We start from the raw sequence: 18486 nt of genomic DNA on the forward strand, positions 1-18486 counted from the left end.
AGGGGGCGGGCGGGGGAAGGCAGCTAGCTGGCGGGGTGCTGAGGGCAGGGGGCTGGCGGCAGCTATGGCCTCGCTCGTGAAGAAAATAATCAGCACTGCTAAGGCCCCCGCTGCACTGGGTCCCTACAGGTATGCCTTAGCGAGAGGGAGGTCTCTTGGAAGAAGCAGGAGTGAAAAGGAGCAGGTGTTGCCGGTAGGGTTTCGAACAGGTCCCCGGAGGGGGGGGTCTGTCAGGCAGTTCTGGTGGCTGCGGTGAGGGTGGGCCCTCCCGAGCAGGGCTCGGTCTCTTCCCCGGTAACCCCCAGGGACACCTGGGGTCCTACAGCACGAACGGGTCTGCAGCGTTAGCGGCAAACTTCAGCCTGACTGGGGTGGTGGGGGGATCCTAATCGTTTTAGGTGAGGTTTTAAAATGTCTCTCAAAAAGTCAGTTTGGGAAAATAATTCTGAAATTAGTGATAAGCAGTGAATGAAAAAAAAAACGCAAGAGCAAGAATGATTCTTCTCAAGGAAAAAATGCTTGCCTAGAAAAAAGCATGCTGCATAGGGAAGTTAGCAGTGAATGCTGACTCTGGAGGCGATGGAAAGCGAGGGCTGAGCCCTATCCAGGACGTGGTTTGGCAGTTGGAGAGTTCACTGCATGGGAATTGCAAATCTTTTCTTGTTTTGAATGTGACTGCTAGCAGGTTATAAATGCCTTTCAGTCTAAGCACTAACTGCTGTAAAGTATATAAGATGTTGTTCAACGTTTTCACAAGTAAGTTGTTGCAACAGTTCTGAATGTAATTAAAAAAAAAGTCCCAGTTTTAATTGGAGAAAGGTTTCTCTGCTATTTGGATGTAAAAAAATGTTCAATAATTATAGTAGACTCTTATAGCTAAGATACTGAGGGATTTTTAGCAGTGCATTTTCTAAGAATTTTTAATTCTGTATTCAGGCTTTGTTTTCCCAATATAAACACAGACTCCTTTGATTTAAACTTTTCCACTTGTAGCATCTTAGTGCCTTCCAGGTGCTTTTTTGTCTCCATTACTTTGAAACTGAGCTTCAAACTGTCTGTTCTTTATAGGAATTACAAAGATGGAGAAGTACAAAGTGTAGAAGCAGAGAGACGTGACATGAAGGTTAACTTCTGTAAACAATAAACTATTGGTGGATTGCAGCCAGGGGCCTGGCATCGCTTGTAGTTAGGAGAACATCTAAGACATGGGAAGGCAACAATTCTTTGGCTGCACGCACACACCACTGGCCTAGCCTTCAACATAGCTCTCCACTTCTGTTGTGGATTAACTGCACTCCAACATTTTGTGCTTATTGGTAGTTCTTGATGAAATACTGCTTATTATGCAGCCTGTTAATTGTATGATGGGTCTAACATTAATAAGTTTATCACTAACTTAGTTTATCAGGTTTCAGTAAACTTGTCAAAGTCCAGTGAGCAAAAGTTGCACAAGAAATAACTGCTACATCTCTGCTGTGGAGTCTGAGCATAGTAACAGAGGAATGAGGGCTTAATATAGAATGAAGAATTGGGATGTATGGCCTGCATTCCTGGTTCTGCTACAGCCCTTCAGTATGCTTTTTGGTGACCTATTTTTACTGTATTTTTGTATTTCCTTTACTGCATCCAATTTCCAGTACCTTGAGATAAGTAGGTAGATAGATATATAAAAAGACACATGTGTGAGTGTGTGTGTATATATATCATTAATGTTTTTAAACTTTTTAAAAGACACAGCAGACATACTGTTCTTGTATTAATCAACAATCATTTGTGTAAAGAAGATCTGATTAACTTTGCAGTCCATGTCTTTAAAGAACATGCTTCTTAACACCGTCTCTCTGATAGATGATGTTCTTCTAATGTCATAATGGCCGTCCAGTTACACGCTTAGGTATACTGAAACCTGAATGACTTTAGGCACACGCTCAGATCTCTGCTGAATCAGAGATTAATGAATAGCTATGATTGACCCTAGTTATAGGATACATCTGCAGTTAAAGTGTGATTTGGGTTTGTGTAGTTGAAGTTTCTCTGAGCTTCGCTCATGCATTTGACTGCAGTAGAAGTATACCCTTTAGTTGGTAAATTGTTAATAGTCTCAGTGAATGGAGGTATTCCACCAGTAAGCATACCAAGAGAAGGAAGTTGAGGAGCAGAGAAGGGGACCCAGTAAGACTGCTGCAGATGTTGGATCTGGCAGTGGTATCAGAAGGCTTCAGCTCGTTTTTTCCCAAATTATTCGTGATTTAGGACTGTCCGAAGGCCTTTGTAGGGATAAATGTTTTGTTGTGTCATTTGCTTTACAATAAGCAGTACAAGATAATCTCTTTTTTTTTTTTGAGAGCTCATACCTTCTTGTTGCATGGTTCTCTGCTTGAAACAGAAGTTGGTGGTCTGAGGCCCTGTGCCTCAAACAAAGCAGGACGTGGTAGGAAAGAAAATAAAGAAGCATGTGCGGTTGGTTCATACACACGTTTTATATCACCAAGACTGCATCAGCTAGAAAACTACTTCATTCACTAGTTTCTGTTCTTTAAATGGTGTAGTTTTGTGATTTACTCCAGTGTTGTTAGTTGATGATAGAGAAAATAATCACCACGTAAGATATTTTACCATGTCAGGTAAGTTACTGGCTATTTTTTCCCCTTATGAAATTACAGGAGAATGTAGGACAGGGGTAAAAGGAAAGATGGGAGTGATGGCACTGTTTGGATTGCCTACCCGTAATCATTTTACTGAGTCCCTAAATTAGGTTGGTCCCCTGTGAAGTCAATGGATTGAGACAATCCAACTGAGTCAATCTCAATTAAGAGAAGAGATGTAATAAAAATGTTCTTTGAAAGAGTCCCTTTCTTTTTCCATTGACATTAAAGGGAAGCTAACCTCCCAATTCAGATACTTCAGGGAGGTGCCTAACTCTAGTTTGTGTAACTTGAGAGGCTTGTTGAACTGTCAGAACAATGCATTTTCTTGTGGAATGGGAAGAGATAAGAAAAATGGTGTTGACATACCACAAACACTTTCAAAAGAATCTTTCTCTAATTTCTTTGCAAAGTATTTTTACTTACCAACTGAAGAGAAGTAAATTATGCCTCTTGCGTAATGTTTGCTAGGTAGTTTAAAACTTTGTTTTAATCTTTTAATCTCTTTGTGGTAATTAGAGACATTAATAATTGCCAACTCTACTTCAGCAAAAACACACCTGACATTTATATAAAAATGTTTTGCAAATAGCTTGAATTCTGCATTCTTCTGAATTAACCCAGCCAACAGGTCACTCAGGTTTTTGGTGAGAGAAGAGTGATTGTTCTGGGAATGGACTGATCAAGGTGGTGCGCTGACTGGCCAGATTGATGACTCTGGAGGAATACTGCCAGAGAACTAGAGTGCAGGGCTTCACCTCACAGCTGTAACTCATTATCATGGTGCCTGTTTGAGAAGAAAAATGCAACATTTTCTAATCAGCCCTCTTTTGATTTTTCTTTTTTTTTTTTCTTCACTGCTCTGCAGCTGAGATGTAGATGAAAGGTATTGTCTACTTCTCAAACTAAGATGGAGTATGTATCTGAGCAGGTGCAAAAAATGTGTTTATTTACTCTGCCTCCCTTGTGTGCTATCCGCAGTGCGGAAGCTGTGTAGCTCAGTTTAGTGTTGTATTGCCGCGCTCATACTTTGTGCCTTTGCAAGAACCAGGGTTTATTTCCTGAAAAGCACAGCTATGCGCTTCCATACGTGGTCTAATCCCAGCTCTCCCAAAAGCATAAGCAGATTGAATGTATGACCGTGTGTGCGTACATAACCTCAGTCCTCTGTCTTTCTGAGATATTATAAACTACTGAAGAAAATGTGAAATGTGCTTTCAGATAGTTAAATGTTTTGATGGGGAAGCATTAAACCTAAAGCGTCACTTGTGTTTTCAGCCAAGCAGTGCTGGTAGACCGGACAATGTACATTGCAGGACAGATAGGTATAGAACCTTCCACCGGGCAGCTTGTCTCTGGAGGGGCAAAGGAAGAAGCTAAGCAGGTAAGATGTCTTCTAGCAATAAACTTGTAATGGAGTTGGCATGTGCTTAGTTAAACATGGACTTACGAGAAATTGAAGAGACCTAGAGAGCACACTTCACATCCTCCAAGATGAGGGAAAAGCAGGAGGAAGTCATTCCATCCTAACCCTGTCATTTTCCACCCAAACAACTTGGAGGTTGGGGGAGGAATCTGTATTTCATGTAGGAAAGAATCAATGTTTGTAACAAAGATTCAGACCCCAGTAAAAACCCTGGCTTGAGTCGGGGAAAGATTTGTTCCCCCAGCAGCAAAGAGGTGGTGTGAGGTAATAGGATGAGATGGAGCTGCATCATGCATTTACTTCTAATGAATGGATGGTTTAATATTTGTGGTTTATTAGAAGCTCCCTTTTATTAATTCTGATTTTGCTTACCCACTGAGGATTGTTGAAGATTTGCTGGGTGAACTTATACTATAACATGGGTGTAGCCAAGTTACAACTCATATTTACATGCTTACCTAAATACAACCCAGCTGATTGTTAAAAGATTTTTGTTTCATTTTTCATTAGGCTCTAAAAAACATGGGAGAAATCCTGAAAGCTGCAGGCTGTGACTATGGCAATGGTAAGTACTGGTGTGATGGTGGCAAACAAGTGGTTGTTTTTACCTGGCTTAAAAAAAAAAAGTAGTGACCTTTAAAAAAAAAAAAAAAAAAAAAAAGCTGTTTGCTAAACATTCAGTTGTTATCAATAGCTGGAAGAAACAAAAGGAATCATGAGTCTGGGTTAAAAAATAAAAGAAATAAATCAACATGCAAGTCTTTGCAATGGGTATCAATGGAACACTGCCTTTCACCAAAAATTTCTGCCCATGGTACTAACATTTTAACTCTAACTGGGGAAGCTCAGGTATAAACAGAGCTGCAACTAACTACAGGCATTTTAAGCATCCTAGGCTTTGCTCCAGGTAAAAGCAGGTTTGTATCTATGGTGTTAATATTCTAGGCACTTTCAATACTTTTTTTGGAGGAGGACTCTAATAGTGGATCCAGACCAGGATTGATGCTGGCTTGGGCAGTCATGGGTAAAAAATTGTAGCACAGACTATATTTCAGGCCGTTTATGAACTTTTTTGGCAGCAGATATTATATGTGATATAATTTATTGCCAACAGTTGGCTTACAACAGCTTTTTTAATTGACCTGCTTATCAGTTCTGTGCCTCTTGGAAGAATTGAGCTTAGAATGAAATTTAAAACGGGTATTTTCAGAGCTGGTTAGGAATATCTAATTCCTTGAAGTTTTATTACATACTAGGTATTCAGATTTTTAGGTGGGTCTCTAGGTGGTAGCTCTAATGATCAATATCTGTTTGCAAAACTTTTCAAAATGTTTAGAACACTTGAGAGAAATTCATGAAATAAAAGAAAGAAATGCTAAATACTAGTTGAATACTAAAGTTGAAGTTGAAAGTTGAATACTTTAGTTGAATACTGAAGATTTTCAACTTTTGTATACAAGTCAGAGGTCTAAAATAACTGCAGTTATGTAATTTCTAGTTGTGAAGACTACAGTTTTGATGGCAGACATGAAGGACTTCAATGATATTAATGATATTTACAAACAATGTAAGTAGATCTTTTGTTTCTGTTTTACCAGTATGGCTTGTGGAACAAATTATATTCACAGTAAGTGAAGTGTTTTAATGAATCAGATGATGTAGCTCCAGATTCTTTGAGATTCCAGTAGAAATACAACATTTAAAAAAAAAAAAGAAATTAATTTGCAAGCACCAGATCAAGCACAGCTTAATTTCTTGTGGATTTGTGTCCTACCATCCCACTAACTCACTGTCATGTGAAGATCAACTCCTGCTATCCCTACAGGTTGATCTTCCATGCCTCTTTACCTTGATAGATGCTGTGTTGTCCCTAATATAATTCTACTGTAGGCAACCTTCAAATGCTTAATTTCAGATTTTGTATCTCCATTTCTTTAAAGTCTGTTTGTATCTTTGAATGATTTGTGGGTCATTCTTATGGGACAGGGCTCATTTTTTATATGAGGATGAGCCACACTGCTCCACTTAAGAAAAAAAAGAATAATGCTTGGTTAACAAAACTGAATGTAGACTGAGATAAGTGATTCCAATGAGCCATATTGTGCGGAAGAACTTGGGAGAGTATGCACATAAGTTCCTTATTTCCTTTGGCTTTTAATTAGATAACAACATCTGGTCTTGAATGAAGTCTTTTATTGATGAGCTATCAACACAGTCTTCTGCATGTCAAAATGGGATTGTGTGTGTGTTTAAGCAGGGTAAAGACAGACCAGCTGGATACTTAGTTACTTGTTGCCTCCTCCCTGTAGTTCAAGAAAGCAGTTGTTTTGCGAGTTATTATTACTTGCAAATTACTTTGATTGCGAGTTATTAGCCTGCCTTGTCAGTGCAGGACCCTGAAGTTACTATTTCTGAGCTTAGTGCTAACTCTCACTCATAAAACTTTCATTTAATTATGCAAATTCCTTGGAGGTGTTCAAAGCCAGGTTGGATGGGGCTTTGAGCAACCTGATCTAGTGAAAGGTGTTCTTGCCCATGGCAGGGAGGTGAACTATTCAATGATTCAACCTGAACTATTCAATGATTCTATAAATTCAGCTCTTGTATCTTTACCAATATCTTCTCCCCCCCTCACCCCTCCCGTTCTTTTAATATCCTTGAGCGCCAGGCCTAATTGGGAATGAACGAATAGGTCAAGGGCCTATTTTTCCTCTGCCTTCCTTTGATACAAGTAAGGTTGGTCCCCTGTTGACTTTATGCAAATCTAGGATCTTTGCTCATGACTCTTTTGGCAGGGGCCTGTTTCTCCCTCTTGCTCTGTCTGTGAAAGAGCCCTCTCCCACTCCCTGGTGTTTGCAATTGGATGGTCAGCATTCTGATTTAATCTTTCTTTTTCAGCCAAGTTGGTGTTAAGGCCATGCAGTGTCAGCAGAGTGCAAGTTATCACTGGCCACTAGATCACAACTGTGGCTGGCTTCTTGATGATGAATGGTAGCTTGCTGAGATGTTAGAGCAGTCAGTGACCAAAAACAAACCGACAAGGGGGAAAACTATAGCTGGCACAGATTATTTGTCTTGTAGCCTTGAACCTGAAACTGTTCCAATGACTGTGTTTTATACAGATTACTTTGAACTGTGTTTTATCAAGCAAAGTTAAGTGATTGGTGGATGTTTCTGTTTAAATTACAGTTTTCAAGACAAACTTCCCAGCCAGGGCAGCCTATCAGGTTGCTGCTTTGCCCAAAGTAAGTGTCACTTTTCTGCCTACAAAAAAAAAAGAATTTTCTGAAATTTCGTACTTCTGAAGCATTCTGACAGCTTTTCTTATTCTGGAATAGCTTCAGTTCCAATTATTTTAATGAAGACTCTTAAGTATTTAGTTTTTTTCTAAGTATACCAGTCTTATTCCCACACGTGATAAAGAGATCTGAATATGAGATACACATTTCTTTATGGTGGAAGATGGCTACAACACTAGAAATAAGGGGTTATGATACTTAAGTAAGAGTAAAGTGAATTTTCAATATTACTTAACATTGCTAAATCAGTAATACAACTGTCAGAAGTATAATCTCCCTCAAATGTCACTCTGTTCTTACAAGGTTGTGTTACACCTCCAATTGCTTCATGAAATAGATAGATTAAATTCCTAATACGTTTCTTCATTGTTTTCTCACAGGGTGCCCGAGTTGAGATTGAAGCTGTTGCCATTCAGGGACCCCTCCAAGATGATTCAGCCCGACTATAAATAGAGACTGAATATCCTACGACAGCAGTTTTAGATTTAATACTTCTCCCTTACATCCTATTCCTACAATTGACTATCAGCAGTTACATACAGTTGAAATCTGTAAACTTACTGAGGAAAGGTGCTTTCTTCTGGATTTTGGCCTTGGATTCTCTAAAATATGAGATTACAGTGAGTTCTCTGCCGGCCAACCCTGAAACCTCTGGAGTCCTGCTAAAATCGGTTGAACTTGATTGCAGGACAGGGCCCTTACTTTGTGATGGTGACTGGATATTCAGGTATTAAAGTACACGTTTTGGTGAATATATGACAGTTATACTGTGGGTGATCTGGACATGGAAAACTGTAATGATTTGTAATAGTAGGTTTTTAGTAATAATTTTAAATAAGAAAAAATGACAGAAATGGGAAAACGGAACACTTGAATTGCTTAGTGTACGTCTTCACGTTTGTGTTTTGGGGAATTTTGCTGTATTTGTTTCTGAACTGTCTTAAACTCTTTCTTTACAGAATAGATTACTGTTGGGACACACATTTTTTTCATGTAGAAATTGCTTAAGAAAATTAATTTCAGAAGAAGAAAATTACACTTTTCTGAAGTAAAGCGCTAACTTTATAAATCAGCTGTAAACGAATCTCTACCTGTAACCTTTTCCATGATCTTTTTCATAGCAATTCAACTTTGACTATCTTTTGGTTTAAAACAAAACAAAAAAAAACACAAAAAAAAAATAATCCTGTTTAATGAGAATAAATGATAATTGCATCTGTAAAACTGTGCTTGTCTATTCTGGGAACAAACTTTTCTTTTCCTGATTATGCTTTGATACTGCATTACAAAAAAGTCCCTATCTTGCTTATTCAATAAGAAATAATTCAAACCAAAAGAATAGGTTTATTATCTATCTCCCAATAGCTAAGGATGAAAATAATCCTCCAAGACAGGAAGCTTTCAGCTACCATGGCATTACAGTTCTTGGCATTTTTCTGTCTGCCATTAAGGACAGAAGCATCTGCTTGATGGGGTGATTAAGCAATATTGAGAACTCAGACTGGTGATGCTAGTAAGTTATCCCATCCCTCTGCGTTTATCTTCTAACCAAGTAGAAATGGATACCATGTTTTTAAGGAACTAGTTTGAAAGTCAGCTACATCATGGTAGAGTTGATTCCCTGTCTTCCCCACGGCCATATGACTAAGCACTGTATTGGTTTATTCGGGGGGAAATGAGCAGAAATTCTTTTCTGTTGTAGTCTGTCCACTTCAACATCTTTCTGTTTTGCTCTCTTCTGTGAAGATGGCCATCCAATTACATATGGGATGCTATTGTCACTGTATCTTCACTTTCTTTGTGTAGAAAGTAAAAATAGCTATGTACAGCAGCTTGGAGAATGTACCGTTTCAGTGGTAGAAACATGTACCTGCTTTATTAAATGTACTGTGAGAAGGAATCCTGTAGGCTGCTCCTTCCAGAGGCTGCCGTTTGTATGCCAGTGCCATGACTGAGTGCTTCAGAAGCTATTTCTAGTCCCATCTCGTGTGACCACACTCATTCAATTTAGTAAGCCACAAAAGCAGCAGTATAGCAAGGAGAAGGCATAACGCTGGTTTGCCACAGGTCAAGTCACAATACTGTGGGTTCAGCTGTCCAACAACTCAAACCCAAACTGCAGTTCTCCTGTGTGTGTATCATTTGTCTTCTGTATATAACGCCTACTGATGATCATCTCACATACTTTTAATCGGTTAATGATTTTCATATGGTAGGCATGCAAGAAAAATCCAATCTGGCAGCACCGTGTTGCTGTCAACCTTTGCATGGCATATGCAGATACTGCCTTGTCTGAAAATCCCCCTGCATTCAATACCACAGCCACACTGTGTGAATCACCTTCCATCCTTGGATAAACTGTGAGTGTCCCACTTGTGGTTTCTTACCTTCCTGCTTGTCAGCTATGCTTTCCAGCTCTCGTTACTTCAGTTGCACTATTGCCGTAACTATATTTTGTATTTTTCATGCATTCCTGGTATCACTTTAGCATACACCATAGGGCAGCTGGAAAGTTGTGAGAACGGTCAGTCCTATTTACCCCTTCTAGATGTGATGTGAAGTGGCCGTTTCTCCTGCTTTTTACTGAGCTTGTAAATTGTATCTTTATAGAACAAATATTAATAATGAGGTTGTCACAGCAAGTATGTACAGATGTATGGATTTTTTACAGCATTATCTTGCTTTCCCTTGACTAAATGGGAGCTACTTATTTTTATTAGAAGCAAGATAATGCTTTCGGTATTTCAAATGGTGAACTTCCAAGCAACAACCTTTGAAAAGTACCTGACTTTTCTGTATGTAAACTTCCTACACATGAACTTTATTAGTCTTGGCTTCTGCTCTTGTTCTCTCTCCTTGGCTATACTATTAATGTCTTTTATGCTTTACAGTTCTGACTCAAGAAGCAATCCCACCTAAGAAAAAACATGATCGGACTTGTTAGGAAGGAGCTAGTACTAACATGAATATGACTTTCTAGGAAACACAAAGCAAATGTTGCTTCACTTTGTCAGTTAAGAATAATTAAGAATAGTGTAATTGAATGGAGTTACATTAAAAGAGATTCCTAATTTATATTTGTGTTTCTCTGTTACAGCTTTGCTCACATATAATTACTTTGTTGGAATATATTTCACTTATTTGTAGCAGATTTCAATAGTGTTGAACATGAGCTAAGTTCAGCCTTGTATAATCGCTATGGTTATCCCGTCTTCTCACATTATTCTCCATTGCCTTACTTGTGATGTGCTGCCTCTTTGCCAACCTTGAACCTAACACTAGATGGCAGTTTTGATACTTTTTTTGTGTGCTGACTTGTCCGTTTGCTGATGTAAGTCCTTTATAGAACTCCTTTGGGTGACTTCACTGGTACAAAAGGGTGTAAATATACAACTGCTTTCTGCAGTAAGGTGCAGTCTGAGACGAATGCAAGTGAAACACTGAAAAAAAATGCATGCTGGATGCAGCTAACAAGACACAACACATTACTGCCATTAAAAATGTTTGTATCAGTAAGTAGGTGCCATCCTGCAAAAAGTCAGGAACTAAAATCCACTTTTAGTTCTATGATTCTGTAGCTTTTAGCTGGATAGCTTTTTCTTGAATGGCTCAGATCTAAATATGTATTCTTCAGGTACGGGAATTCGAGAATAACTGAAATAAACTCTCATTTACAGCTATAACATAGCAGTTCTCAACACAAACAATCAGCCTTCCATAGAGATGTTTAAAACTTTTATTTTTTAAGCAGATTTATATTATTTGATTCTATTCTTTAAAACAAAAAGGCTAAGCCCCGTAATTCTCCAATATGAAAAGCAAGTATCGTTGATATCTCCTAGGTCTTAGTTCAGCAAAGTACACAAACTTTTAATAAATAAGGTTTTACCTAGAGGTAAGTTAAACTTAGGGTTTTTTTGTTTGCTAGACTGAGCCGCTAGCATGCAAAATATGAAGTTGTAATTCAGCTTGTGGCATACAAATTTCACCATTTAAAATTTGTTTCAATCACGTGTAACTAAAAAAACCCAGCAAAACAGGTCCTCTATTTCTGTGAAAGTAAAGCAATACTTCAATTTGCATGTCCTACCAGCTGGTTTTTTTAGTAGTTTTTTTTTCTTCTTCAAATGATTATATTCTCTACAGATTAAACAATGCAAAAATAAAGTTCAGTACCTAGTTTTAATAAAACTTTGTTCTCTGTTAAAGCACATAACCAAACTTAAACTGCCCTAATCTTCTGCTACAAGCACCTTGCTCTTGCTGCAGTTTTTACCTGAAAGCAGTTCCCCATTGAGTGAAAGCCAACCCTAGCCAGCTAGATTGCCAAGTATCTTCTGGGATCCTAGCACAGTGTGCGTACGTGTCTGCATAGAGCTGACAGGGTGCAAATTTAACCTCTTCTAGGGCTATGTTTATTGGTAATTGAAACAATTCCTACCAGAACTTTCTTGTTAGCTTGGAAATTAAGTTTGTTCCTTCAGCTGTCCTGCCCAGCACACCCTGCGGCATAGAATGATTACCTCTGTATACCTTGGATGAAGTTAAGGGCTGAAGATTGTCTAGCTTTTGATGAACTGTTCTGAAGATGGGTTTGTATTTTGATTATGGTTAAAAAAAAAAAAAAAGGCAAGCTAGGGTATATTGCCCTATCTCTGGAGGTATGTCTTGTAAATACAGACATTGGAGCATATCCTCTTCTCAGCCTTTAACGTGAGAAAGCTCTTTGAACCACAGACCAATTTCTGCCCTTGGCAATCTCTGTGATGTTTGCAGAGGCAAATAATCACACGTATTTTGCCCCTTTATGCATAGTACATGCTTTGGTAGCTTGCAGACCAGGAATGCTAGGCCCCAATGTATTTCTCAAGGTAGGGATGTTCAGCATACATCTAGCAGTCGAATTCTGATCTTGTGGTAATTTAAGTGATTTAACATTTCATGTTTAGCACAGTGTCAAGCATATTTCATCTTTTAGAAAGGAAAAGGCAAAATAGCTTTTATTTGTTGTAATCATGGAATATGTAAGGACTGAAGATGACTGCGAATGGCTGATACTATTGAGTCATTGACTGGCTTATATTCCTCTTGTTTCCAATTAGCATTGCTTAATGACTTGAAAAAGTTGAACGGTGAGGTAAGAACATATAGTTTTCATCTGGCTTCCTTATAACAACAGTGGTAGAAAGAGCGGCTCTGAGGTGAGCAGGTTATCTTGACTCCCTTGTATCTTCATATTTTATTTCGAAGTGCAGTCTCCTCTGTTGCTATTACTACTGATTTCTGTCACAGAACTCCTCTTGGTTTATGCTTTAAAATTGTTTAATATAGCTGGTCAAACTGCAACTCATGATCTAACACACAACTTGCAAGTAGTCCACGTGGCTCCCCCACCGATTTAATCTCCTGTGTTTGGGAGCAGGGCTGTGCTGGCACAGGTGCTGGTGGCTGAACCGAATTCCCAGCTCGCAGGAGGAAACCAGCCGTGAGATGCAGCTGAAGGTGGAAGTTCTTGGGGCATCCTGGGCCCTGGCTGTACGCCCAGCCCAGTCCTGTGTCACCCTGGGGAGTCCTCATCCCGCTCAGTACCTGTTCCCCCACTCCTCAGCTCTCCAAAGTGCATGGTATGTTTCTCATGGCTTTTTGTCATGGAATGATTTGGGTATGTGGACAAAAAGTTTTACTACCTCTGTTTGAATTTTTAATTCCCACTTTAATGTCAATAGATTTTTTAATAGAACTAGCTGCTCGTTTTAACTTCTCTATTATAGAAGGCTAGTAAAAATAAAAAATAAAACTCTGCAACATCCACCTAGCAAAAAATGCCCCCCCCCGAAAGTATGCATTTTGGTTCTAAAAGTTTATGGTGTTGCCTACAGGAAGTTGACATTAAATGAAGCTGACAAGCTCGTAAAAGTGCTGATAAGCAGAAAACCTTAGATTTAGTGATAAAGCCAAGGAATATCAGCTTACACAAAAGGCTGATAGGCCAAGGATATCAAATAGATTATTTAATACAAACCAAAGTCAGCTGGAGTCAAGATGTGCACATGCAGCACAGAATTTAGCTCTTAGAGGGGATTTGTATAATTTGATGGTGACAGTAAAAATTTTTGTGAAGTCCTTTTGTACAATAAAGCTAATAAAACAGCAACATGTGCTTACCCTTTTTGGATAACTGACCTTTTCTCCATATTCTACGTCCTTATGCCAGAGAATCCTGTAAACACAGTCCCCAATAATATATAATGTGTAATCCCTTTGCAACATTCACCATCAGAACAAATTTCTACTCTCTATCTGATCCATAACACCAATTATATTCAGGGCCCGTTTTCACAGGAAATTTGTTTGAAAGCTTTGCCATTCAGCTTCAGCTCCAAAATGATTATTTAGCATTTTGGAAAATGACCCAGACAGTCCCTGATAGCATACTTCTATATAATAGAAGGGAAATATAATAGATGACCTCTCCTTTGGCAACAGGCTTATATATGTCTCTGGCTAGAAATCTACTTTAGAAGCCACAAATGCGTATGAGGAGCTACACAGCTAAAGACAGGTTATTAATCACCATGAATGTTAACAGCTGTGAAGTTATCTTTATATTTTTAGTGTGCTAGGATTTATAAGACTAAAACATCCTACTCATAGTTAAAAATGCCCTCTTCTCCCTGTTTTTGCAGAAGTCATCACATATATTGTACTACTAGCCTTTCAATAAATTTATGTTTAAAAATGGAGAGTGAGCAGCAGACATCCATTTGGATGCTGGACACTGCACCCTGTATGTCTTCCACTTTCTGCAAAACTAACCTCTGCATTTAGTTACGGCCTGGTAAATGGGCACTTCCATCTTCCAGTCCTCTATGTGCTATATGCTTCAGCAGCTCCGTACACTGGTAGTCCAGGCACTTGGAGAAATTGCCTGCATGCTACAATTAAAAAAAAAAAAGCTATGCTGTATTCTTTATCCTATATAATGCTGGTTAAAGGTTTCAAAGGTTTGAAGTTAGTTATCTGAACTTAAAAAAAAATTCTAATTGAAAACTGAATGGTTATACTGCCGTTGGAAAGTTATCCCGCTGTGCTAGCTGTGTACAGAAGGCACTCTGTGGCAGGGAGGTGAAAGTTCAGGTATTTCAAACACTTGAAGTCTTGGCAGTTTGACTTCAAAAAATGTATATTATATAAAGCTTTTCCTGATGCCTCTTATTCATGTCTGTGGCTTGTGGCTCAATCCATAAAAGCTTTTGTTTTCCCAACCGAATAAAATTAAAAAATGTTCACGTGGACAGAAGACCGGGCCCAAGAAGAGTATGTTCATAGAGACATAACTTCTATTCCTTGTTATTAGCTGCCTCTGAAACACATGGAAAAAATCAATTTAACAATTAATTGAGGGTACAACTTGATATTCACTAAATCTTACAGGAAGTCAAAGTTGCCTGGAAGCATCACAGGATGGAGGAGGTATCTGCTCTTCTCCCAGATCTGTAAGGATGTTCTGTGTGGACCTGAAAGAGCCACAGGAGCCACTGGCTCTGCTTCTTCTTCCCCCATCCCACTCAGACACAGTCTTCCTCTTACAGACATTAACATCACCTCTGTGAAATCCAGTTACGCTGCAACAGTCTTACGCTCCTCCCCACCCTGCTGCCTTTTCTCTTAACAACTTTTGAAATCACTACATAATTTCAGTCATATTGGACACAGAGGCAGAGATCTCATGGACGTTACATAAGGACAAGAGACAAAGGGCATAAATTCAAGGACAGGGTATTACATTTAAGTTTAAGAAAACCTTTTTTTTTTACTGTAAGGGCAATTGACCGATTGGAACAGGCTGCCCACAGAGTTTGTGGAGTCTCCATCCTTGGGGATATTCAAAACCCAACAGGACAACCTGCTCCAGCTGACCCTGCTTTGAGCAGGACTAGACAATCTCCAGAGGTACCTTCCTACCTCAACTATTCCGTGATAAGGTATGGTTGAGGAACTGCACCCAGCTCCTGAAACTACATGTGTTGGCCATCAGCAGCTGAGAAGCTATGAGTCTCACTGGCTTCCTTGATAGCTAAAAGATGGTGCCCAAGAGGATGGTTGGCAGAAATCATAGTGTCAGACCACCCCAGCTCAAAGTACTTCTTTCCCAGCCAGAAGACCCTGCAAGGATAGGTTGGGAACATGAGAACATAGGACTTCCCTGTGGTGAATGGTCGTATTCCACACGGCTGGGTAGGGAACACAGGGAAGGGGGGAATTTTGCATGGGAATGCAGGTGACAGGAGAGAGACATCCAACTGCAGTGACTCTCTGTGACAAAGAGTCTGACAGTTAATTTGCATGAACTTTGCTAATATAGCATGAAAAAAAAATTCCCTTTAGTGGTTTTGAATTCAACACACTTAGTGTGTCACTGAGCATTCCCTTGCTCAGAGATGGACCTCAGCTACCTTTAGAGCACTGTTTATTTTGCACTAGGATCAGCTCATATCCTCTTAGTCGTACCCTCTCAGAGGCAAGGCTCTGAATGTTTTTGATTTCTCTCAAAGTAAGAATTTTCCATTCCCTTTAGCGATCTTGCTTCCCTGCCCAGAACCTTGTTTTAGTTCTTCAATATCCTTTCAAGATGGAAGAATTGCTCCCTTACACAACAGCATCCCAGATTTAAATGGTCACTGTTCGTTCTTAACATTGTTTGCTCTTCTCGCCTACAGCTGTTCTCTGAGCTGTCTGCATCGGTACACTCCTACCATCTGAAATGCATTACAGACTAGCAGCATGGCTGCTCTTCTTCCTTACAAAACCGTTGGGGAGAATATTGTCAATGCAGGTAAATGCAGAAAGTAAGTATTTCAGTAAAGCTGTAATCATCACATGATGAAATCTCTTACTCTTCAGGAGCAGGATGCTGTTCTTTGAGATTTCCCAGAAGTTAACTGCTTTGCTGAACTCACAGCACAGACAGATAATTCTTTGCAAAAGCAGAGGGGCAACACATTAAAAACAAGTTGAGCGAATAAACTTTTTTGGACTTCCTAGGCAAAGCTATATGGCATAAATTTAAAGATCCTGCAAGAGCACAGTTGCCAATGGCCAACGATAACTTGTCTTCACAGGCTAGCTTAAAAAGTAACAATATAAAGGTGATCAGCTGTTAAACAGATGAGAATTAAAGGGAGGTGAGTGCTTTTTTTTTTTTTTTTTGATCGCTGCTTATCTAATTCTACTTGAGTAATCACAAGGTCATAAAGGTACATATGACTTGACCAAACTGCTTGACCACCACCTGGCTGGTCTTCCAGGCTGCAGTGCTCATGCTGCAAACCATTTTCCTTAATCCTGTAGCACAGGTGGAACATGCTGGCTTGCTGCTGTCAGCTCAAAGGCTGGAGCATATACTAGCACTGGGAAGGAACCAAAGACCTTTCATCCCAGGTGCAAGAGGTTCATTTGGAAGTCATGAAAGGTGCTGGTGTAAGGTATCTCCCACCCTTCCTGCCGAAGCTGTCCTCTTCTGAATTACAGAAATACTCACTAGCCCAGAGAGATTTTGAGCGCGGCTACATCGGCCAGTGGTTAGGAGGGAGGGGAGAGGGGAAAAGCAGTTTCAGTCATTGCAGTAACATTGACTGGGGGAAGGGAGGAGGTGTCTGCGTTGCCTGCTCATCCTTTTCCACATTCCGGCAATACCACGGGGTAACCACTGCCTTCTGGGGCATGCGAATACCTTATGTGATGGACTCAAAATAAATGAATGTGGGATTCTTAGTGAATGTGGAGGAAGAAGAAATAACTTTTGCAGAAACACTGTGATGACAGAATTGTGAACATCATTTCCAAGTCTGCTAGAGGGACAATCCTATCCCCTTGAATTCTTCCCTTCACTGGTGTGACAATTTTCCAAAGGCACTTTATTTGGCCTGTGATTTTTTCCTTCCCACCATGTGACTGCATTTGCTGTGCAATGTGCTTTCATCCCAGCACTACACTGCTGATTTCAGCTGGTAGGGAAAACGAGGGGATCTAAAATGACTGTCTGGCATAGAACGGAAATCACAAAGCAGCATTAAGGCATTAGCTCATAAACACAAGTCTGCAAATAATAACGAGCAGAGTCATGATTTTAACATAGGTTTTTATTTTCCAAGACTGCATGTTACAGTCTAGCATTCTCCCCAAAGAGGGATAATTTATCACCGGTAAGACTCATGTATTATATAAAGACAACCCATGTAAAAAGCATGACCTCCAATTGATTGCTTCCAAAAATATCTCTTAATGTAAACAAAAATATTTGTGACTCTCTTGTGTTAAAATGTAGGAAGCAGCTGTACGCTGGCAGGGGGATGACAAGATGTGCTCATTAAGGACAGCACAGTCTTTTCTGTCTCTTAAAAAATAACCCGTGCGGTCCTTCCCTCCTCTGTCAACATACCTATCTCTGTCGCTGCTGCACTATCCACAGCTTCTCCTGTTTCTTCTTCTTTTGTTTCAGGCCCTCTGTTTACTATCTCACTGAGCAGCTCAGTTTCCACCTGTTCTCCCGTCTCACCTGGGAACGGCAACCACGGAGATCAAATCAGGATCCACTCAGAAAAGCACCAAGTGCCCCAACTCCTTTCTGTAAACCTGATTTTGCTTTGTCAGCTCTCCAATGCCCCTTACTAAGGTACCCCCTGAATGAATCCATAGGGAACAAACAGGATGCTCCCAATCACTTTCTATCATCCAGCTACATGTGTGCCTCATGCCCATAAAGTTCTCCTGATGCTTTCACAAAATTCCCTTGACGCTTTATTCAATACACATCATGAGTACTATTTCTGTTCAAGTTATTTTTTCTGGATTTTATTTTTTATTTGCAATTGGAACAAAACAGAAATAGAAAACATGATAACATGCCAGTCTGGCTGAAACTGGGCTTTCCCTGGGAAGCTGCTACCCAATTAATTTACTCACACAGCTACTGAAGAATAAAGGAAAGCAAAACAAATGCTAAGTATCAGATGCATCACAGCATAAAAATGGAGGGTCCCTTCTTCATCATATGCCTTATGGAAAGATAATGCACACAAGTTAAGATATTACTTCTAGCTTGGAACAAATAGGA

At 39.6% G+C, this 18486-nt stretch overlaps 1 protein-coding gene across 1 annotated transcript; it reads left to right on the plus strand.

The window, feature by feature from the left end:
• Positions 1 to 64: 64 nt before the first annotated feature.
• Positions 65 to 8661, plus strand: RIDA (reactive intermediate imine deaminase A homolog). The gene is made up of 6 exons (XM_050890857.1): positions 65 to 129; positions 3924 to 4029; positions 4582 to 4636; positions 5570 to 5638; positions 7261 to 7316; positions 7751 to 8661. The coding sequence occupies exons 1-6, from the start codon at positions 65 to 67 to the stop codon at positions 7817 to 7819; spliced, it is 420 nt and encodes a 139-aa protein (XP_050746814.1). The 3' UTR covers positions 7820 to 8661.
• Positions 8662 to 18486: the final 9825 nt, after the last annotated feature.

This window comes from Gymnogyps californianus, chromosome 2 (genome assembly GCF_018139145.2).
Source record: "Gymnogyps californianus isolate 813 chromosome 2, ASM1813914v2, whole genome shotgun sequence".
In the NCBI taxonomy this organism is placed as follows: domain Eukaryota; kingdom Metazoa; phylum Chordata; class Aves; order Accipitriformes; family Cathartidae; genus Gymnogyps; species Gymnogyps californianus.